Below are 23,386 nucleotides of genomic sequence, written 5' to 3'. Positions count from 1 at the left end.
TTACTTGACTGTGATTGGTGCTCTCACGACAAACACTGCTCACATGACGAACTTTGGCGGATCCTCCGCTCCCATGTGGACGTGCGAAAACAATACAAACGGAGACCAGCTCGGATCAGCTCTGATCGTGTAAATGCGCCAAAACGGAAAAGCACCCATGAAGAAATATGGGATCGAAAACAGAAAACTGGCTGCGTTATCGTCTCAACAACATGTTCATTCTGGGATGAATCTGCAACGAAGTGTGTACAAGATCGACTCACTTTTTGTATTCACATGTACATGGAGTCAAATGTGTACGCATTTCGGACCCAGTATGAGCCTCAACTCGCCCTTCCAGCACAAGTTGAAAGTTCCCTGGAATATATTGGCAGTATTTATTTCACTAGTTTACCGGTACGTTGGAGGAAGCACTAGCAAAGAGAGTCACCCCCATCCCCGGCCTCCATGTGGAGAGATGATATGCCAACATCCACCGTACACTACAGTCGACTCCTAATACAACAAGCACCATTGTGCAGAACTACATTGTAGTTCTTTGTAGCCGGGGTTCTTTATAACAGACACGCATTATCCCCATACACGCTACGCTTCATGACTGCATGGGGCCCGTGACTGTATTCGTGCACTTCGTTTACATATGGCCCTACAAGATATGGTTCGTTCTAAACAAAATCTATTTGCTTCAAAGCTCAAGGGTCAACTTTGTATGTGTTCAAACAGGGACATGGGCAATGGTTCGCTATATCACCAAATTCGCTATATACAAGTTCGTTATAAGTGGAGTCGACTGTAGTGAAATACATACTGCGATCATATTCCAGGTGAACTTTCAACTGGTGCTGGAAAGGTGAGTTGAGGTTTATCCTGGGTCGCAACTCGATAAATCCAGCCCTTTCATATTTTGTTAATATGAAAGGGCTGGGAAATGACCTTAAATCACCATTGTACTCAGTACTGGTGCAAACTGAACGGGACACAAGTAAAAATTAATAATATCCAGTAATGGACAAACAACCATAAACATTTACCAGCACAATACAATAGAATGAAAATTAATATTCTACATTCATTTTGAGATTTACGTGACCCGTGCTGTGTAGAATCGTCTCCCAGATGCCGAGCAAGATTGGAATTCAATAACAGTCCCGTCGTAACATTTGTTTACACAGTATCGCCTAAGTCTCAACTACCTCTGTATCATGTCAATTACTACATGTATCATTATTAGTGGTAGAGCCACATATTCTACAGTGGAGCCAGCTGAGATTTCAACTGGCACCAGTGTGCTCGATTTGCACTTCTCAAATCAATTAGGTTCACCAGAGCGTGTAAGCAGTATTCGTAGGCCGACGATCACGCAATGTAAAATGAAAGATAACACCAAGAAATTGATAACATTTTGTATCTCCTATAAGGAATTTCATACCTGGAGAACAGCCATTCTTGCATGTCACTGCAAATCTCCTCGAAACTGGTCGTTTACCACTGACTTTCTCGAAACAATCATACGCTATTACGAAAACAGAGAGAATATGCTGCGAAGACAGGCATAGACTCGGAGTCATACGAGCACAGCAATGTTGAGCAGTAAAACTGGCGAAAACCGTTTTGGCACAGCTAGCTGGATCATTCAAGCTGCAAGCAATTAATTGCAGCAGTAGACCTACGTGTACGTGTACGCGACCTCTGTCTTCATAAAAATAAAAATCCCGCATCACCGTAGCATACCAGGTTGTCATAGGGACGAGGGGCAGGATCATGATGCCACTGCCATGCCGCATGCGCCTGCATCAGGGAGTCGTAGTCTCGCACTCAAACTAGTTTGAGTAGATCTACGCGCACATGATACGACTCCCTGGCCTGCATGCATGCCGGCAAGAGTACATAATCATTATGTACTCTTGATGCCGGTATGCGGTGTGGCCCCGGCCCTCGATATTATTATTCGGATTTCAGTTGCCAGCACTGTACAATGTCGTGTACATCATGTACTATGTAGACATGACATTGCAATTTTATGTACTCTTGATGTGTGGTAAACATGAAGATGTCAGCAGACTGCAATCTCGGACAAAAACAAACAAATCTCAGACAGCTCGCTGAGCTCAGAATACAATAGCGTTTCCCTGTTTGTACTTTCGTACCAAGGAGTCGCTTAATACGACTCCTTGTTTTGTACAGCATATCTGCCCGCACGCACACACGCACACAACAACGTTACAACAACAGTCAACAACAACAACATGCACACATACACGTATTCAATCAAGCCACTATTGACGATGGAGCAAAGCGAACAGTCAGTACTTGGTGAGAAATGAACAAATATAGCAGTTGTTTATAGAAACAGGAAACAGCACTACCTGAACACCAGTACAGCTATGATGCATTGGCGGCTATAACAATCACAGTTTACCTTGTCTTAGTATCAAACAGCAAGCAAAAAGGGAAGGTCTTGCATGCAGCTAGAATATACACACATATTATACAGTATAGTGCCTTGGAAAAACAGCTTGCACTCAACCAAATGGCAGGTGCGAGCAATAACACGGCGGCAAAAGGGAATAACGAGTTTCTGACTGCAAATTGAGTGTTTCTTGATTTACAGTGTGAAAATATGACGTGATCTTCTATGGGCAAACAGCGCATGGCACATGCAAATATTTCATGAGAATGGAAATGTGATTGCTGCATGTCAAAACAAATTAGATATTACATTCTTTAAAAACTGAAGCAAGTCACAACATAGATAATGCATAGTAGATAACAAGAAATAAAAAATGGGGCTTGTCAGGAAGGAGCACAAATGAGAATGGGAATGACAAAATGTCACAAGGAGTATGTACAACAGGATCTCAGAAATACAACACACAGCAAACAATACTATTCATACTGCTGCTGCTGCTGTGCTAACACAATATCATCATCAGCACTCAGTTGTCATCATCACCACCTTCAACCTTCTTCAGGATGACAAAGCCTTCCAAGATCGGAGTAACTGGTTCATCTGTGTGATACTAGAGGTCAAGGAAAATACACCCAGGCGAACTGTAGCACATGTACTGAGATGCAGTGGGTGAGGAGCACTAGCAACAACTCATTCGTGCAAGGACACAAGAGTCAAGTAAGTAGGAGAATATCTTTACCTGAGCCTATTATTCGGTCAAATCAATTTTTATGTACGACCAACTGGTCGCATTGTATCGACACTCTGAAAAAAACAGTGAGTGAGGCAGCATCACACTAGGTTTTTAGCAGAGCACATGCACAAGTACACAGAAGCATGGTACCCGTGACTGTACGTCCATATCTTAGTTAGTGTGCCCATTAGGGCGCGTTCAGACAACCGTGAACCCCGTCAAACCGTGAATGCCGATAAGCCGTGAAGGACATTCACACTACCGATAACAAACTAATGTTACCGTGAAGTTTTCAGCTCTCACCGCGGCACTGACAAGGGATTTTCCCTTTTTCCCAGCGCGCATGCAGCCTGAGCACTTTTTTACTGCCGGTAAAAGTTTACTGCCGCAGCAGCCGCGGCAGTAAAACTTTCCCACCGGTAACGTGCCAGTAACGTCACGTGATCAAATCACCTTGGCGACTTTCCCAATCGGTCACTTTTTATTGGTAGTCTGAACGTGCCCTTACCAGAGATTGAAAACCCACATTCCAAAGGACTCCTTCTAACACACCCCCCCCCCCCCGCACACACACACACACAAACACCCCCCCCCTCTCCCCCGCACACACACAAACACCCCCCCCCCCCCCACACCCCCCCCCCCCCCCCCACCTCACACACACACACACACACACACACACACACACACACACCACACACACACACACACACACACACACACACACACACACACACACACACACACACACACACACACACACACACACACACACACACACACACACACACACACACACACACACACACACACACACACACACACACACACACACACACACACACACACACACACACACACACACACACACACACACACACACACACACACACACACACACACACACACACACACACACACACACACACACACACACACACACACACACACACACACACACACACACACACACACACACACACACACACACACACACACACACACACACACACACACACACACACATGCACACAAAAGCAGAGAGGTAATCATACATCTAATAGAAAGGATACATTGGTCAGTAGCCAGCTCAGCTCGCTCACCAGCCTGCAGCAACACAGGTGTGGTGTGAGTCTGGAAGCCAGTGATTGTCTTAGGCTTACCAGCCTGACCAACAACATCTACAGCCTGCAAGTAAACATGAGCAAAACAAACACATGCCCATACATTCACACGCACAATATGCTCAGGCATGCACACACACGCACGCACACACGCGCGCGCCCACCCGCATGCACACACACACACACACACACACACACACACACACACACACACACACACACACACACACACACACACACACACACACACACACACACACACACACACACACACACACACACACACACACACACACACACCAAATGATGAGCACATGCAGAACCTGTATAAATTATGTGATCAAAATGCAGGCGGTTGCTATTTTCAAGAGGCAAGGATATTTCGAAAAAGAGTTAATAAACTTAATATCGTCACCGTTTTGCAATGTTCTACTTCCTCTGACTTGTGTGGTTCAGTTTCAAGTTGTAGTACAGCACGAAGACAGATTATGTGTTCAAAATATTTCGCATAGCAACAGCTATGTACATGTCCATCACATTGAGAGGAAATTAGTCGCTCTCATCTGACGAGGAGTATGTGGATTCAGCGGTTTCCTCGCTGGGTGCTGCAATTTTGGCGGCCATTTACTCGCGGACTTTCTCAGCGCTCGTCACAAGTCGCCTTGGAAAGCTCAGGTCGTGGCGATTCGCAGTTGATTTCGTCTTCGAGCTCACCCGTGCTCCGTGCTCCGGTGTGGTGTGAATAAGTGGTGTCACCTCGGCTCTCGATGATACCATTGAAAGATGCGAAGAGACACACTCTCCATCCGCTCTGCAGGGTACTCAGACCAACATTTCTTCACAGCCTCCATCAAATCGGCGACATTCTCCTTCGAGACGAGCTCAGTGTCGGACTGCAAGCTGGCAAAGAGCGCCAGGTCATTGCAATTTAGGTCGAGCGATTGAGGCGGCTGCGTGACAACAACGATGTTGAATCTTTTCTTTTTCGCCGTGCAATGACCAGTGCTTCAGGTTTACTCTTGCAGTGTGGGGCCGTGCGTCGTTGTGCTGATAGATCTAATCAGCTGCTGGCCAGCCTCAGGCTTTCCTGACTTACGGTGAAACCACCATAGCTTCTGACGCATCGAGTCAAACACGCAGTCTTTGCTGAGCATGACACGCCGATACTCCTGTGCATTCTAGTCTCTGGCTTGAGAATGTCAGTTCCGCCAGCTACCGTACTCGTCCGGGAGTCGGAATGCTTCTGAACAGCCTTAGGCTTAGGTGTTGCGGGAGGTGTACTCACGCTGTAAATTTCCCCCGGCGATCACTTCTCCTTGCTCTTAGGGCTTGCCATTTTTTCTCCAAACTAACCTACGACCAACTGCAATAGGTGAGGAGTTGTGTCCCTGTTTTATTTCGGGAGATGACAGGTAGATCGAGCGGAACAGATCGATGAATTGAAACGCACATTTTAATAAGTCGGAGGAAGTAAAAGCAGTCCCTACCTCACAAACCATTGCCTAGAACCAGAGTGTGTAGTGTATCAGCACACACAGCCACATGACATACCTGACCAACGCGCACCGTCACTGAAATGTTCGTCAGATCTTCGTCAAGGGTGATAAGCATGCGTGGCTGAATGGCAGTTGTCAGGAGATACAAGAAGTAGTGTCGATTGCCAAGAAGAGCTGCTCGCTCAAACACACAATAAATAACAGAACGGGAGACAGAACTTCAGGAATACATGAATGTGATTAGCATTACTACTAGTATTATTTAGGAAACAAACACAGTGTCCTTCGTCATGCGTAAAAGACTATGAAGTGCATTGCGTGCAAAGATGCCAATGCCCTGTTGCTAGATCTGGGATACATAATACCTTGCGCTGTAGTGTAACGGTATGACAGTATCAAACAAAGAGCGTTTGAAGGTTTTGCAAAATGGCATTAAGTAAATTTTTGCAATCCGGATTGACATACGGCTTGGAAGTGATCATATAACAAAGATGGGTAGTGTAAAAACACTGGAGGAGGTAACTGAAGTTGGAGCTTTCCATTGCACACCCAGGCCATTCAAAAATAGTTGATCTCTCTGAACTTTTTCAAATCCGATATAGGCCGAGCTAGGTTCAAAATCCAACTCTAATTCTTCGGTGAAATGGGTTTTGGACCAGCATGTCTGTACAATTATCAACACGAAACTCGGCTGAAAAACTCAAAACCTTCCTTTTGGTCCACCTTTGGAGAGGTAGCCACCAAAAACATATAGGAAGAGCAATCCATACTGAATTGCAAAACAATTGTGAAGAGGATGAAGAAAGGAAAAGGACAAAATGTTAAGAGTTATGACAAACTGTCCACCAGTGACAGTTTGTCATAACTCGTAACATTTTGTCCTTTTCCTTTCTTCAGAATTCCCAAACTCCATTGCAGCGTATTTCTTGCACTTGAAAATACCGCCATTCCGACAACAGGCTCTCAGCTGCACCAAAAAGATAACTTTGCCAATATTTCGCCCATTGGGCATCATCAGGGCATTGAGGAAGGGGAGGCAAAAACAGGGTTAACCGTTGGCTCGTTTTATTGCCAAAAGCAATACGATCATCTTTTTCTGAATGGACTGTAGTGGGTAGATGGTGACAAGGCCCACACTGGTGTGATTTTTCTGTACCAACTGCCCCTCCCCCCCCCCCCACACACACACACGCCCCAGGGCCCAGTCCAGGCACCAGCGGCGGATGAGTCAACCACCATGTAAGAAAAAATTGAAACTAAAGGCGTTGGCAGAACGCTTTCAAGCCTGCATGAATCTCAGACAAGATATCAACAGAAAACTCACTTCCTTTCATGTCAAGACACATGACCAGCAAAGAGAGGAGTCCAGACAAGTTGGCTGAGGAGAGGATGCTGCGATCTGAGTGATATGGTGATAGAGTGAGAGTTCCCTTCCCAAGATGTGTCAGCCCCTACAAATACAACAAGGAAATCAGAAGTGAATACATGCACACACACGCATACACACAATGACATACACCCATCCACTATCAAGACCAACCCGACCGGCCTGATAGGTTAGGTGATAGCCCCCAGATACCTGGTATGGGGAAATCCCCAGTGCAGATACATTGACAGACAAATACCCTTCAAATATTGCCGCACGTCGCAAACAAAGGACCTGCAATAAGTGCCAAGTGTGGAATCTACCAGTATGCACCACATAACCAAGTACAATAGGAGCCCAGCAGAGCAGAAATGCACAGACAATGAACAAAAACATCATGCAAGCTGCCACATGACCAATAGCAACTCCAGACTCTCTAATACAAGCCATACAATAAAAAGGGATATGAAACAGAAGAATACAACGATCAAGCGAAAGAATACCTGAGCAATTCTGGTCATGAATAGGCAGTTGTCATCCTTGTAATAATACTGAGCCAGCTGCCGCAGCATAGCTGCTAATCTAGCATTGTTAGTACCTAGACAGATGTTAAAATTTGCAAGCACAACCATACACGCATACACACATCACACCCAACACCCAACACACACACACACACACACACACACACACACACCCAACACACACACACACACACACACACACACACACACACACACACACGCACGCACACAGATCGAAAAATATATGGAATACAGGAGCAAGAAAGAGAAAGCAGTACTACACACACACACACACACACACACAGAGAGAGAGAGAGAGAGAGAGAGAGAGAGAGAGAGAGAGAGAGAGAGAGAGAGAGAGAGAGAGAGAGAGAGAGAGAGAGAGAGAGAGAGAGAGAGAGAGAGAGAGAGAGAGAGAGAGAGAGAGAGAGAGAGTAAGTTACATTTATAAAGACAGGTAAGTCTAACAAATGAGGACTGAGACCTCTACAACAGGGTTTTTACGCCTGAAAGCAGGTGCATGATTTAACAAGCAGGTTGTCAGTCTAGATTTTATGCGCAGATGGAGAAAAAGCGCAGAATTTTTGTAATGAGATGAAAAGCAGAAATAATAAGAAATAATAAGAAAAGATGAAATGAAAGCCTGCTCACAACCCCGCCCAGCCTTGCGAACTGGGTATGGTGGATAGTGGTGAGAAAGAGAGAGAGAGAGAAAGAGAGAGAGAGAGAGAGAGAGAGAGAGAGAGAGAGAGAGAGAGAGAGAGAGAGAGAGAGAGAGAGAGAGAGAGAAAGAGAGAGAGAGAGAGAGAGAGAGAGAGAGAGAGAGAGAGAGAGAGAGAGAGAGAGAGAGAGAGAGAGAGAGAGAGAGAGAGAGAGAGAGAGAGAGAGAGAGAGAGATAGGGTGCATCACCTCCAACGTGTTAGGGAATTCCGAAAGATCAGGGACACTGCCAGCGCTTGAGGTGCAATCAAACACTATGATCATGTATGGGTATTGATGAATCAATTCATGACTACCTCTACTCAGTAGATTAAACAGATGTGCACAAACAATAACTTACCTGCTCCTACAATACCAAGTGCCAGAATGGCACTGAGAGCGACTTCTTGATCAAGGTCATGGGACAATTTGCTCAGAGTATCCAAAACCTTCAGTTTCGGATCTCCAACTGACAACAGTGCCAGGCCAAGAGGAACGGCACGACGAATGACAGGCTCGCCGTAGTGTAACTACAGCAACAAAAAATAAGTGAATAACCAAGCCACAGTCATACATTTGCAACACAGAGAGTGGCATGGAAGTACAATGTAGGAAGGTACCAGGAAAACAATAATATCCTTCAACACATTTCCCATCATGTAGCAGTTTCGCCTCCAAGACGGGTGCAGCCTAAACAAGAGTGCGGCTCTGACCTCAACAAGTACACTACACGTACTGGCAGCCATCACGGCAAACCCAGTGAGAAAAAAAGCAATTCCATACCAGGTGTGCATAGCTGCGTAGAACCATCTCCTGACCGATTTCCTCTCCCATAGCAATCAAGGCAATACCAATTACAGCAGCACCCTGATGTGCACCTCCGGCTTTCTTCTCCTTGTCTTTGCCATCCTTTTCTTTCTCGTCTTTCTTCTCTTTGCTGTCCTCTTTCTTCTTGTCATCAGTAGCATCTGAAAGCCAGCCAAGCACACACCAATATAGTTCTTAGAATTGGCATACACATGTGTGCGCACATGTACACTAGCAAATACCCACACAAAGGATGACCTACAACACAGGTAATACTATTCAGTATCCAAACGCCCATCATATAACAGTTAGGAGGTCATCCGGTATATCCAGCATTACTAGTTTTAAGGAATAACAAATTCCGTTGTGTTACCACCCATCCACTCCCTGAAGTGAAAATATAATGACTAAAAATGCGCCAGTTGTTCAGGACAGAAGAAAGCTACAGTATACAAGTTGTACATACAATAGAAAGGTACCTACCCGTAGCAGCTGGCCCATCAGTGACAGTTACACCCGGTGCTAGTCCTGGGGCTGTAGCGGATGCACTGGGTTCTGCAGGAGAATCCTTGCCTGCAGCAGCTGCATCTTCTTTCTTAGCTGCACTAGAATCTGATGATAGACTCTCACTACAGATATGCAGCAGATTCTGCACGGCAAGCACATCACCAGTACCGGCTTTGGAACATGCTTCAACCAGTACACTGGCAAATGAACAGTAAGAACTCGGAAGAGTTTTGAGTGTCTCTAGGAAAGCATCTGCCGCATCAGGACGACCTGCAACAATTAAAAAAAATGGATGGGACAGAAGAAAGGTTCACAGTAACTGAAAAGAACAGGTGACAAACCGATGAGCCTCCCTGTAGAGTGGCTACTTGGCAACAACATGTGTTCATAAGCAGTTTTTACAGCGTGCTCATATTGTATGGAAATAAAGAGGCTATACAAAATCACTCATCCCAAGCAGGCATTTACAAACTTCACACAAGAGCAATCTGTAGGGTGGTTGCAGAAGAATACCACCACAAGCCTTACCCAAAGAACAGAGAGCAAGAGAGATAGCCAGCATACGGGCATTCTTGTCCTTGACAATAACCTTTGGGTCCAAATCCATCATGGCTTGCAGCACAGAGAGTGTGACATCACCGTTACACTGTCCTACTGTTACTAGACCAAGAGCTAGAGATGTTACACCAAGGACCTAACACAATACACAGCAAAAGAGTGACGAGAAAATAGGAATTATACCATGACAAGCACCAGAAAAGTAACAGAACTCATATTTCAGGCAGGACCAATCACCTCCAGAACCAAAAACATAATCTGATCTATTGCTACACGTATATCACATGCATGCTCATAGTGCAAACATAGAGTAGAACCATGTAGGCATCAGCACCACCACTCCAATACTCACCTCTACACTTGCATCTCCATCTGTCATCGGACTGGAGATAGCTTCCACCACATAATCAATATTGGTACCAGCATATGCTAGACCAAGCCTGCATTCAGAGATAGATAGATACATACATAAAGAGAGAGTGTGAGAGTGGGATAGATAGATAGATAGATAGATAGATAGATAGAGAGAGAGAGAGAGAGAGAGGCTCCTGGGCTCTTAAAGTAATCCCGTGCAGATTCAGTTCACACATTTGATAGTACATGCAATAATAGAGAGGTTCCGCACTACATAAAGTTCAGCAACTTTACCACAATTACGTAAGTGGACAGGGAAACGCGTGAATTCGCGAGTTTGCACTCTACTTACGGAATGTTGTCTACGTAGAGTACGTAGGCAGGGCTCTGATAACGGACGTGCACAGGAAGTGGATTGGGGTACAAATTATAACTCTCTCCCCAGGGCGACCCGGCCGTACTCTGCCGCGTTCCAAGTTGCCAAGGGCGGCTACGTTATTCGAAAACTCCGCATGGTGAAACACAGATCCACATGCAGTGCACGTAAGACTTTCCGTAGATCGACTACATTTTTTACTAACGTAATGACGTTATGCGGAACCTCTCTATTGAAATAAACATGTAGTGCACTACAGTCACTATCACTGAAGTTCATGTTCATGACCGAGTTAGCGCCCTGTACCAGTGTGCAGGCCACTGTCCGCAGGCCTAAGGCAGCACAGAGCCTGGTGCTAATTCACAATGCCAGACTTCAGTAAGCGCCTCTGTACTTACCCAAGGATGGATGCAATTCTCATGCACAGAATATCACTGGATACATAGTCAGATAGTAATGCTAACGCAGGATCACAGTCATTTCGCACGCCATTGTTAACAATGCCACAAGCCAACAAGGCACCAGCCTGGAGAAAAACACACAGGAATGCACAAGAAAAAAAGGGAGTGATTGACCACAGCAGTATCTCCAGGAGCTGATAAACCATGTAAACTGCCTCGGCTTGCTTGGAGAGTGGGATACCAGTATTGATTTCAATGCAAACAAGAACACACACACATGCGAGCGCGCATGAGAAAAGTGTTGTTATTCGCGGGTTCCTATTACTTGTTAGGTAGAAAGTATGTAGTGAATAGTTGGTAGGCCAGCTGGTAATGTTTAATTCACTAGTTGTGTTATACTCAAGGTTGTTACTCACAACATTGACTGTATCAGTAACAGACTACAGTGCGGGGTAATACCGTACTCACTCGATTAGAAGCCAGGGGCATCTATTTTTCAATACCAATTTTGAGGAGGCTTCTATTCAAGAGGGGCTTTTATTGTTTCATTCCATACCAGTATTCCAATCGAATCTCTAAAACTTTCATATTCACAGCAACTCGGACCCGAGTTAGTTGCACACACTACGTCGAGCAGGACATGTACCAATATGAATATAGGCACGAGATGTTTTTTGTACACTTGACCTTCATACATGGCACTACCTCGTCACCCCATGCTTTGCGAATAGTAGTCCGGGCTTCTATTCGAGAGGGGCTTGTATTTTTTCAAACAGTCCTCGTGGGGGGGGGGGGCTATTATTCAAAAGGGGCTTCTAATCAAGTGAGTACGGTAAGTACTAACGACATCCAAACTCATAGATAGAAGAGAGCAATGCTAGGGGTATCATGCAGATGCAAACGTCTACCATAGTTGAACAAAGAGTTCTGCCTCTGTACCAGAAAACGCGTCCGCATTTCATCGGCAAGGATGGCAACTTAGTGCGCCCTACCTTGATATGATCATTGTTGGAGTAGAGGTATTTGTCAATACTTGACAAACCGCCATCAACATCCCAGAGCAGAATAAGACCAAGTGATGCAGTGGCACTCAGCATTCCTATAAAAGACAAGAGCAAAACAAGAAAGTCAGAGGACAGTAAGCTGCCACAGTACTTCGAAGTACATCCACACTGGACTACCAGGAAATGCAAGAGAGAGAGAGAGAGAGAGAGAGAGAGAGAGAGAGAGAGAGAGAGAGAGAGAGAGAGAGAGAGAGAGAGAGAGAGAGAGTGTGTGTGTTTGCGTGTGTGCGTGTGTGTGTGAAAGTACCTGAAGCAGGAACAGCCATACACGTTGCAAAGCAGCAAAGCCATACCCAAACTGAAAGTACTTAACATACCACTATCCTTGTTCTTGTAGATCCACTTGTTACCATCCAGTGTCATCAGTTTGTCTTTACAATACGCACAGTTCACAAAGCCATTGACAAAGGATGAGGCAAGGTTTTGGCGAGCGGAGTCGATGTGTGCTGCACCAAACGATGGCCCTGTGGAATAGAAAATAAGACAAAAAAAGCAAATGGACAAAGTTTGGGAAGTATTTGCGCATCAGTATTGACATCAGCAACATAATCATTACACCGGGCCACACAGAGCACCTCCTCAGCCATACAATTACTTGGCCCGTTCTGGATAAAGGAATTCAAGTGTAAATCTGTGCAGGATAGACTTTGAGAATGATGGCACATTCGAAAGCTAGTGAGCAGAGTTTCAAGAGATTTGCTTTGTTCGGAGAGAAAGGTCCAATAAGACACAAGTACAGAACCTCTAAGTGCGCAAAGTTGCTGAGAGAGTGCGTATGTGCGTAACACAAACGAAACAGGTTTGTTCACCAAACGGCCATGTGCAACGGCCATGTGCAATAGCCATGCACAACAACCCTGCACAATGGGCACCAGAATGCTAGGGTGAGCAGATCATATCCACCGTGAAGTCGCCAAACACCAGATGTCCAATCGCTGCATCGGCGTTACCAAGAGTACTCTTAATGAACATGGATACCATTCACAAAGTATACCCAGTAGAGAAGAGACACAGTTCTGTTGTAGTGAGTAAAGAGAGTGGGGTTAACTTACGGTGAGACTCCAGATGGGTTTTGTAAATATCTTCAGGAGACTTGGGTTCAAGAATATCGAGCTGTGACGGAGAAAGGAAGTAGAGTGAAAACGTAATATAACATACCCCCCGGTGTTGAGAAACGTAATATAACATACCCCCCGGTGTTGAGAAAGGGACCAAAGTACTTTTTATCCAGCGCACTTTGCACGCGGATTGGCTACACAAGCCTCAAACCCGACACAACCATTAAAAGTGTTTACCAGATCCTGCCCCAAGTGGATTTCTGCCATGGATGGACAGATGTTTATGCACAGGCGTTGAAAATCCACAGCAACAAGCACAGTCCCACGTTTACCTGCAACAAGTGAACTCCATTTGGTCCCCTACGACACAGATGCAAAAATGCCACTTGTACCCTCGCAAGTTTGATCAATCCGGCGCCTAAGGCCGTTGATAATCTCACCCGCTAGCCCCCGTACCACAGATGTTAACTTGCCAGTTGTGGGTGGTGATCCACGAACGGAAGCTCAAATACTAAAAAATGAGACAATAAAGGTGTGGGGATATTTCAGGGTGACCCTGCTGGAAAGAGGATGCCAAGTTATCACTGACCCTGAGCATCAAGGAAATCCTACCTATGGCTCCGAGATTTACGCCGTAAACAACAAAAACAATGTGTCATGGAAGGCTGTCCCTTTGCTAAAACAGTACGCTCTATGCAGGAACGCTGTACACTTTTTTACGTGCTCTTATCGAGTACGAAATAGAGGTTGCGACTTCGGCAATGATTTTGTTTAGGAATGTACTCTTATCGAGGACAAAAAAACTACCGGGACATCTGAACGTAATAACTGTCAACGACACATACACATACACCTGTACTCCACTGTACACCACCAGTGGTACACAGCACAGCGTACTTCCTTGTACATGCCGTACGAGTACGTGCAAGCGCTTTAGTTTTTCGTTTAGTTTTGTTTTTGACTCAGGGCTGTGAATCATGAGTGCGGGTATGCGAACCATGGAAAAATGGCGTGACTCAACATTACCTTGTAAAATTGTGAAGGTAAATATTACCGGTATGATGATTCTGCAATGGATGGAGTGCTCGGTGGGGTCCCATGGCGGTAAAAGGGTAAACACAAAAACATTTAACGCAGTAGTTCGCTCGTGGTAAATTTTCACGGGGTATAAAACCTACCTCACGAGCCAGCATGAGAAAGTGCGTGCTAAGATGACCATTAGACACGATATCCACTGATCCATCCTCATCCGTCAGGAAATATTGCTGCCTCCCGGCAATGAATGCCAGTTGCTTTTTGATGAGCCTAACAGAAAGACAGAAGATGAAACAAAAAGACGAAAAACGTTGGAAATGCTCGGTTCAGTAAATAGGTCTGTAACGACTCCTTACCACAGCAGCTTCAGCAATCACTTACATGTACTGCGACTGGTATGCTGCACAGGCAGTACACGGTACAAGTGAATTACAGCGACATATCTGATCAGCGCTAGAAAGGAGCTGTGAAGAGTTCTTGTAAACGGGCAAATAGGTTAGAGATCTCTCTCTCTCCGTGCTGCTGTACGACACAAATCTAGAGATCTATCCATGCTGCTGCACGACGCAAATCCAGAGCCAGTCCCTCCACACTCGCATGTCGTTATGGATGCTGTGCTTGCACCGTCGCAATTGATCATCGACACTGACAAAATGTCACAGGGATGATACATACATGTAGATGACAGGTGTTGCCATGCCGCAAACACATACAGTGATACAATCACAGTACTTTTGCAGGAGAGAAACAAAGACAGGGAGTTTGGGAGAGACAGGGTGCTCTGGCAGGATTTTATGGTGCCTGTGAAATAATGTATTCACGTGCCAAGAAACAATCCCCTAAGTGACAGTATGGAGCTTCCGCAACAAGATGCATGATGTAAGGTAGATGTAGCAGAAAAGAACAAGCAGAATGCTCGACTGCCTTTTAAAAGGGTGCTGTACATCCTGAGGAAAGTGGAACAAGTAACAGTCCTCTTCCTATTGTGTGTAGCAAAGAACTGTACAGTTGCGTTCGGTGAAATCAGACCCGAAGTGCAAAACTGGCTTCTTGGAACTAGCTCTAATTACATCACTGGATGTGTAAAGGTGTACATCCAGCCGCATTCGTACCACTTCCAGGCCATCAAGGGCCGTGTAAGTTGAGGGCGCCAAATATGCACCTAAGGTCAGATGTCACGGAGCGTAACTGTACAATACTACAGAGAAGACATCAAAATTCTGGTAATCCCATTCCAGTTTAGGTTGCATTCAAATTATAGAAAAGCTGATAGCATCTCCCCGACAAATCTTAGCAGTAACACGAAGAGTGCCGCCTACAAATTGGATAACCAGGCACAGCACTGTTCAACAGTGTCGGAGGTTCCATAGTACCAGGCGCTGAGATTTCAAACCATTCTTCTCTCCCCCATGAGGCTTTATCAGGGAGTAAATTAGGAGACAAGAATTAAAAGTGATAGCACCTGAGGCTGAGATTGTGGTGGTAGGGGTAGTGTTCAAAGGAATAGTCATGTAAAATATTCTCCAGTACTATGTTCCCTGCTGCCACATGAGCCGAAGTCTAAGGTAAGACAACAAAGAAGTGCACAGTTTTACTACATGGAATATTACAAGGCAGTCTAACTGCGCCAACTTACTCATCATCGCAAGCCGCAAAAACTTCCTGAGATGAGGACTCGGCAACAGACCGATTCGATTTCATCATGGCCATGCGCATTGCCTGAGCATATTGCTCAAACTGCAAATAGATCTTCATGCAAGTGTCCAGCAGGGCCTCATCCTCCGGGCTTGGGACATAGCGAACACAGCTACAACAACAACAACAACAACAACAACAACAACAACAACAACAACAACAACAACAACAACAACAACAACAACAACAACAACAACAACAACAACAACAACATCGTGAGAATAAAAGATTTCAAACAACAACAACAACAACAACGATCTCTTATTGGCGATGGTACCATCGTGAGAATAAAGAATTCAAACAAACAACAGCAACAGCAACAGCAACGACGACTATGACAACAATGACATCATTTATTACATGGCCTACCGGTTTATGTACACAACAGGATCCATATTCATGGATATTCCATGTAATGTTAAATGTGTGCACACTAGATCACTTGTACTTCACTAGATCACACGTACTTCAAGTAAATGTACAATAAACAATGGAAGCCTGAAACGAAATTAATAGTGATCTTTGCTGTCCCTGAACTGAACATCGTTCATTTCGTACCTCACCACCCCCACCCCCATTCGCTGAATCATACACAATAAGAGTTCTGAAATTGGAGAAGCAGCCAACGAGGCTGAGAACTGCAGCATCGGCTCAAGTGAGATTGAAAAGCTATGGCAAATTATTTACCTGACCAGGTAGAGACAAACACGCTCATAAGTGTTCTTGTCCACAAACTTCCTGATGTCATCAGTTCTCTCCAGTTCCATTAGCAAATCACATGCCTCTGCTTCTGCATTGTGCTTCATGTTGAACGGGATGATGTCATCTACAAGGTTACTTAAAGCACCAAGCTCGTCCAAATTGTTTTCTGTATACATTTGCCCAACTTGAGCTGAGATATGACTGTCAGACAAAACAGAGAGAAAGAAAGAGAGAAAGAGGAGAGAGAGAGAGAGAGAGAGAGAGAGAGAGAGAGAGAGAGAGAGAGAGAGAGAGAGAGAGAGAGAGAGAGAGAGAGAGAGAGAGAGAGAGAGAGAGAGAGAGAGAGAGAGAGGCAGACAGATGGAAAGACAGACAGACACACAGACAAGGAGAGACAGAGAGACAGACAGAGAGACAGACAGAAAGCATTCTCAAAAAATTAAGAAAATCTGAACTGTGTTGGGAAATTGGTCTAAGATTTCTCACAAATACCTCAAACTCAATGTAACGCTTTTTCGGTTGTTCAGACTTATTCAGTTGCCATCAATCTACCCATTAGAAATGTAAGGAACGACACAATAATACCAACTCATACTCACATCCACACACATCTACACACGCACACATACACGCACACACACACACACACACACACGCGCGCGCACGCGCGCGCACATACACGTACACACACACACGCGCACGCACGCGAACACACGCCATGCACGCATGTCGCAAGAGAAGCACGAAAATCTGCAAAATGCACATGTTTTCTCTTATTACAGCAACGATAGCGGACACGATCTGAATGGAACAGATCAAGACTAACAACACGGTAATCGCCTAATCCACACAACTGGCGAAGGCATGTGAATCAACCCCCAATGCACACCTGGTCTACATCACACGGAGTATGGACGCATGCACACACGTGTGTGCGCACGTGCTCAGGCAGGTGTGCGTGGTCATGCAAGGTATATAGAGCAGGGCTACGCTGAAATGAAGACACGGGGAGAAACCAATTCGGACACCAGTACAGTGCAAGACGGTATTACCGGACATATTCGTGTCCCCATGACTCCAACGCATCAGATGAACCCAATATGCGGTAATCCAATGTGTCACGGCTATCTGGCTGTGTCATTGCCAGTACAGATATGATGTCCGCCAATCGTTGCTGAATACAAAATGTTCAAAAAACAAGAAACAAGTCATTTACCCCAGAAATGTGCCAGTGTATCTAATCTAAGCTGCCCTAGACGTCGGAATACTTGTTCAAAGCATGATGATAGAAGCTTCAAATGTATTCGTTCATAACTGGCCAGAGACTCTTCCAGCAGGGCTTGTCATGGTTGAGACGTGCTCCCAACCAATGAAAGGCACCAGGGCCAGGGGTGAAAATCTAGCTGAGAATCGTGATTGACGAACATAGGCGGCTACAGCATAAAAAATGAAACCTAAGCCATAGAAGAGTGCCTGGTGACTGTGGGTGCAAGCACTAATGGCCTCCTCTGCATACACGTTAGCCTCCCCAGTCCACAGATACTACCTATTATACGACTGCATTGGTGTGGAATCTCAAGCACTCATACCAAGTACATGTACAAGTACTGCTATCAACATGGGCTCCTGTTACTGGCCCTTTGAAACCTGGTTTCCAAATGAGGCAATTGAGACAGAAATGGGCAAAACACAGCTTTTCAGATAACAGACAAGGGCCCAATACTGTAAAAGCCATATATATAACGAAGTGCTAACTCTGACGAGTTAACGAGGAGAAATTTGTCGTTAAAATAGAAATCGTTATACAGAAATTGATACATTTTACTGTCCTATTGAGCGTTGAGAATGAGTGAGAATCGTTACTTTTGGTACACGTAAACTAGTCAATTTTGGGAAATCGTTATATATGCGCCTCGTTAGAATAATGGCTTTTACAGTATTGGTGACATATTAATGTCTGCTATTTTCACAAAAAGACTTTTTCACAATTATTGGCCAGCTTCAAATCAAACATCACCAGAGGGTGTATGTCTATGAGTGCGAAGCCATAGTGCCCCGCACACATTTCTCATTGATAATTCACTGGTTCTGAGAAATCGCGAAATTTTAGCAACGGGCCTATCAAGCGACTTACAGAATAGGAGTTACATTTGCCCTTCTAAGTATGTGGGTTAGGCTCTGCACCCAGGTGCATCTCTCAAGCTCCCACTAATCAGTGTGAATATAGAACCGTATGTATGGTAAATTAATGAGATCCAAGATAAAAGACTAGGTATTGTACCAGGTGCCGACTGATGGTGTAGCGTTCTTTGCAGCTTAGAGAGCATTGTGTGGGGAGACGTGTATTCATCACCATTTCACGAGGTGAATTTTATCACCATCGCTCTACAAGATAAAAAGTCTTCCACATGCATGTAGGACCAAGTCCAGGTTTTCTGCAAAGCAACTGTTGGTTTCCTGTCATTAAAATAAAGTGAGAAGGGGGGGGGGGGGGGGCATGGAAACATGGAAAATATTGATGAGGGCATTGACAGATAAGCAAGAGTTGGTATCTGTATACATTTCGTGTATTGAATGGAAGCTTCGAGGCTTGGTGCGAATACAGGCTTGAATGGTCATAAACACTGGCTTCATACGCAAATACTATTATAGCAAGCAGTCTGGGGAAGAGGAATTTCTCGGGGAAATCCCTCGAACAGTATTTTCAATGTCTACGATCATGTACATTTTTGAAACTATTAAGTATTATGGTAATCTTGGAAATGGATAAAGATTAACCAAATTCACAAGATATAGTGACATCAAGCCACATACCTTCAAGGCGTCATCGCTCCAAGCAGCATACAAGCTCTTGAATTTACCATAGTGTGGCCGTAAAAATTTCAATGGCTTCGGCACTGAAGTCATGGAACTCGTTGAACTTCTGATAAGAGTCCGAAGCGACTCCAGAGTGGGCCCATGGAGTTCAGCTTGTGACTCCTGTGACATCGAAAATACGAAACACACCTCGATGGAACATCCTCTGAAAAATTCTGATTTCCAATTTTGAATTCAAATAAATTTACCTGTAGTCGTTCAACCAACATGAGTAAATCATCCTGAAGTTGACGATCCTCCTCACTCTGCAGGCGAAAGGTAAACTTCCTTGTCACAACAGTCTTCTACAAGCAGTAATAAACAAGTTCTCTTACAAGCTCTGACTCTTCCACAACCGGGGGGTTGGTCGTCTCCCCTGACTCCCCAGAAGGTTTCTTCTCTTCATCTCCCTCAGCCATTTTTTCAGTTTTCACAAACTACAGAAGTACAAAAACTTTTTGTCACTTTTCAGTGACCAAGCAAAGCGCTGTTAGCTGCAAGCATGCGTACTCAAGGTTGAAATGGATCATGATCCGAAGGAACAATCTACAATGACATCATGGACCTCAGATTATTATGACATTGAGCTCAGCCTACTGCATGCAGTACTGTGACCAGGGAGTCGTGAAATAAAAAATAGTATTTTACGACTCCCTGACTGTGACTGTGAGCCTAGCCGAAAAAAACTAGGTCTACAAACGACGAAAGGGTACTGTACTTGTTGTGCACGACATGGACAACGCGATGTTCGATTTCGAAGCTACTCTGGATCTTGTACCATGATGTTAGCTCAGCTCAGCTAGCTCAGCGCGGGCCCGGGGCCGTCTGGGTCCCTAGGTACAGCAGTACAGAGAGTACAGTGGGAGTCTGGGGAGACGTCAAATCAAACAAGACTGAAGTGCTGTCTTGTATTTGCCAATGGCCTGCGAGAGTTCTTCATCTTGCTTATTTGTAGCTTTTGTCTCACCGGATCCAGCGAGTGCGTTAGTTACGATTGCCGGTGTTTGTAGTAGATCTAGATGTAGAATTATTTGAGCGAGATTGCTGATGCGACATGTAGCTTGCAGACTCATTATTTTGATCAGAAGCTCTCTCTTACCTTGACTGTCGGTTCTTAAAGACCCCAAGAGTTGTTCGAGGTATTGCTTCCTCGGGCACGGACGGACTACTGGCCAAGTTCTCCAGGGTCATCGGCGGCAGTGGTGTTGCAAGGGGGAAACCCAAGTTTGATTTGACTATCTTCCATCGATAATTATGGACTTGAGAACCTAGCCGACGATTTCATCTTAGTGTGCTGTATATTGGGATTTCTTCTGGCACGAGAATGGCTGACTACTCGTTTCACTTTGTTCTTGGATTCTGCTTGGCTTGCTACTTCTTGGCACAATGGTTAGTATCCAAGGATAAGCTGAATGTCACCAATCCCACATTCAAGCGCTTCCAACGTGACTACCTGTTTGTGTACTCGCTGGTGATCATGTCTGACTGGCTGCAGGGTCCTTATCTGTATGAACTTTATAGCTTCTATCAGTATGATGAAAATCGCATTGCTGCTCTCTATGTCGCTGGCTTCGGCTCGAGTGCAGTGTTTGGAACATTCACCGGAAGCTTTGCTGACAGATTTGGACGCAAACGGCTTGCGTTGGTGTTTTGCGTGATGTATTCGCTGAGTTGCTTCACGAAGCGGTTTTCATCGTACGGACTGCTGATGACTGGACGAGTACTTGGTGGTATTTCTACGTCGTTACTGTTTTCTGTATTTGAGTCCTGGTACATCCATGAACATGTGCATACATTTGACTATCCTGGAGAGTGGATGGCAGACACCTTCTCAAAGAGCACGTTACTCAATGGAGTTGTTGCCGTGTCAGCGGGTCTACTTTCTCACGTTGTAGCGGAAACGTTTCACTTTGGCCCAGTGTCACCATTCTTTGTTGCTATAGTGTTTCTTGTCATAGCTGGTGTGGTGATTTCTGCCATGTGGACAGAGAATTATGGTGCTGACAATGACAAGGCTGTCGAGCCGTCCACCAATTGCCTGGAGAGTCTTGTGCATATTGTCCAACATCCGCACATATTGCTAATAGGGGTTATGCAGTCACTGTTTGAGAGCTGTATGTACATATTTGTCTTTCTGTGGACCCCTGTCCTCAAGCCCATCCATCCACCATTGGGCATAATTTTTGCATCGTTCATGGTTGCAGTCATGATTGGAAGTTCTATCTTTGACCATCTCTTCAATGCTGGACAGAGTGCAGCAAGGATTTTACAGACCTCTTTTATCCTCATGTTCTCATCACTGGCAATCTCGTCTGTCTTCATTCATCGACCTTTTATCTGCTTCTTCGCCTTCTTGTTGCTGGAAATCGGCTGCGGCTTATATTTCCCAGCCATTGGTTATCTACGAGGCCAGCATGTTCCAGAAGAGTATCGCTCAGCTATTATGAACTGGTTCCGTGTTCCATTAAATCTGGCAGTGGCTGCTGTACTCCTGCTAATGTTTGGAAGTCAGAGTTCTTCAAGGACAATATTTGTTCTTTGTGCTGGAATGTCTGGCATTGGTATTCTATGCTCAACACTGTTTTCTCGTCGCTATCCGAATGACAAGAAGTCATCGCCAGGTACTGAAATTTTTGAGAGTGTTTAGTTGAATAAGATGTATCCTAGATGTTTTCATTGTGTTCACCGCAGCTTTTTTACTTACCGGTGCATTACATTTTTCTCATTCTCACATCATCGACTATTAGTAAGTACCTATCTTCAGAAGTATTCCCTAACTACTCACTTGACATTTCTATTTTCATTCTTGTTTTTACTTTGAAAGTTTGATTGTAACTTACTTTCTGCTTTGTAGTTGCTGGTATCAGTTCTTTTAAAATTAATTTGCTATTCCAAGTAGGACTTACCTAATTTTGCCCATTACCCCTCTTTGAACCAGTCCCCATCTGTCCCCCTCGGATTTCCACCATTACGCAGTCATGAACTTTTGTGCATAATCGTCTGTCACTCGCATTTTTGCGTAAGCTCTGCGTTCACTATGCACATATTCCTTGAAATTGTTGATCAGAGTGCACAGCAGCATGCAGTGTCATGCTATTGGTGGCGCTCCACGTTTCAAGTCATTTATGACACTGTGGAGTACTAGTAGATAGGCCTGTGGTGAAGTGTGCAAAGTCTAGTGTGCCCAGTTAGTCTCCTAGCCGGTGCGCTTTGGCATAGTGCTATAATATGAGCACAGACAAGTGCATTTATGGATACATGTATACCGAGAACCCCACAACTTGAGGATGACGATTTTGCTGTAATAACTCCACTCTGCCTTTGCGGGCATCAAGCACTCTGTTGGACAACTTGGAACCTTTCTGCTTTATACAGATAACCCAAAGGGCAATATTGTCTTACTCAAGGACACCGCCTCCATGCAAGTCACCTACAGTCAAACCAAACAAATTACTACATGTACTGTAAAAGTTGGATCCAGAACGGGGCACGAAATACATCTGTTATTCCTTTGTTTCCTCTGTACCAGACTACCAAGAGGTTTTTTTCTTCTCTCGAGTCTCGATCGACGAGATACCCCAGCATAGTAACACCTCTTTTACGGACAAAATAAACTACAT

The 23,386-nt window shown here is 44.8% G+C and overlaps 3 protein-coding genes across 3 annotated transcripts in view; 1 reads left to right on the top strand and 2 right to left on the bottom strand.

Moving 5' to 3' along the window:
• The window catches only part of LOC135822302 (vacuolar protein sorting-associated protein 11 homolog), a 55,040-nt gene extending 53,405 nt beyond the window's left edge, over positions 1–1,635 (bottom strand). The window contains exon 1 of the mRNA XM_065335038.1: positions 1,430–1,635. Coding sequence (XP_065191110.1) covers positions 1,430–1,444 — 15 coding nt within the window. The 5' untranslated portion in view covers positions 1,445–1,635. The remainder of the gene's footprint in view (positions 1–1,429) is intronic.
• Positions 1,636–2,279: 644 nt separating this feature from the next.
• Positions 2,280–20,255, bottom strand: LOC135822300 (26S proteasome non-ATPase regulatory subunit 2-like). Its single transcript, XM_065335035.1, has 21 exons — positions 20,102–20,255; positions 19,976–20,032; positions 19,725–19,889; positions 17,963–18,084; positions 16,896–17,111; positions 16,150–16,320; positions 14,657–14,783; positions 13,473–13,533; positions 12,738–12,884; positions 12,349–12,455; positions 11,354–11,481; positions 10,578–10,665; positions 10,196–10,361; positions 9,644–9,937; positions 9,137–9,321; positions 8,715–8,883; positions 7,633–7,727; positions 7,088–7,214; positions 5,819–5,937; positions 4,217–4,331; positions 2,280–3,010 (listed from the first exon to the last, which is right to left on the bottom strand). The coding sequence occupies exons 1-21, from the start codon at positions 20,183–20,185 to the stop codon at positions 2,937–2,939; spliced, it is 2,817 nt and encodes a 938-aa protein (XP_065191107.1). The 5' UTR covers positions 20,186–20,255; the 3' UTR covers positions 2,280–2,936.
• A 268-nt stretch (positions 20,256–20,523) lies between these two features.
• On the top strand, positions 20,524–22,884 carry LOC135822301 (molybdate-anion transporter-like). Its single transcript, XM_065335037.1, has one exon. The coding sequence runs from the start codon at positions 21,091–21,093 to the stop codon at positions 22,411–22,413; it is 1,323 nt and encodes a 440-aa protein (XP_065191109.1). The 5' UTR covers positions 20,524–21,090; the 3' UTR covers positions 22,414–22,884.
• Positions 22,885–23,386: the final 502 nt, after the last annotated feature.

The sequence above is a fragment of the Sycon ciliatum genome, chromosome 8, assembly GCF_964019385.1.
Source record: "Sycon ciliatum chromosome 8, ocSycCili1.1, whole genome shotgun sequence".
Taxonomy (NCBI): Eukaryota; Metazoa; Porifera; class Calcarea; order Leucosolenida; family Sycettidae; genus Sycon; species Sycon ciliatum.
Note: the sequence above shows the minus strand (reverse complement) of the source record. Positions and strands in the feature narration are given on the sequence as shown.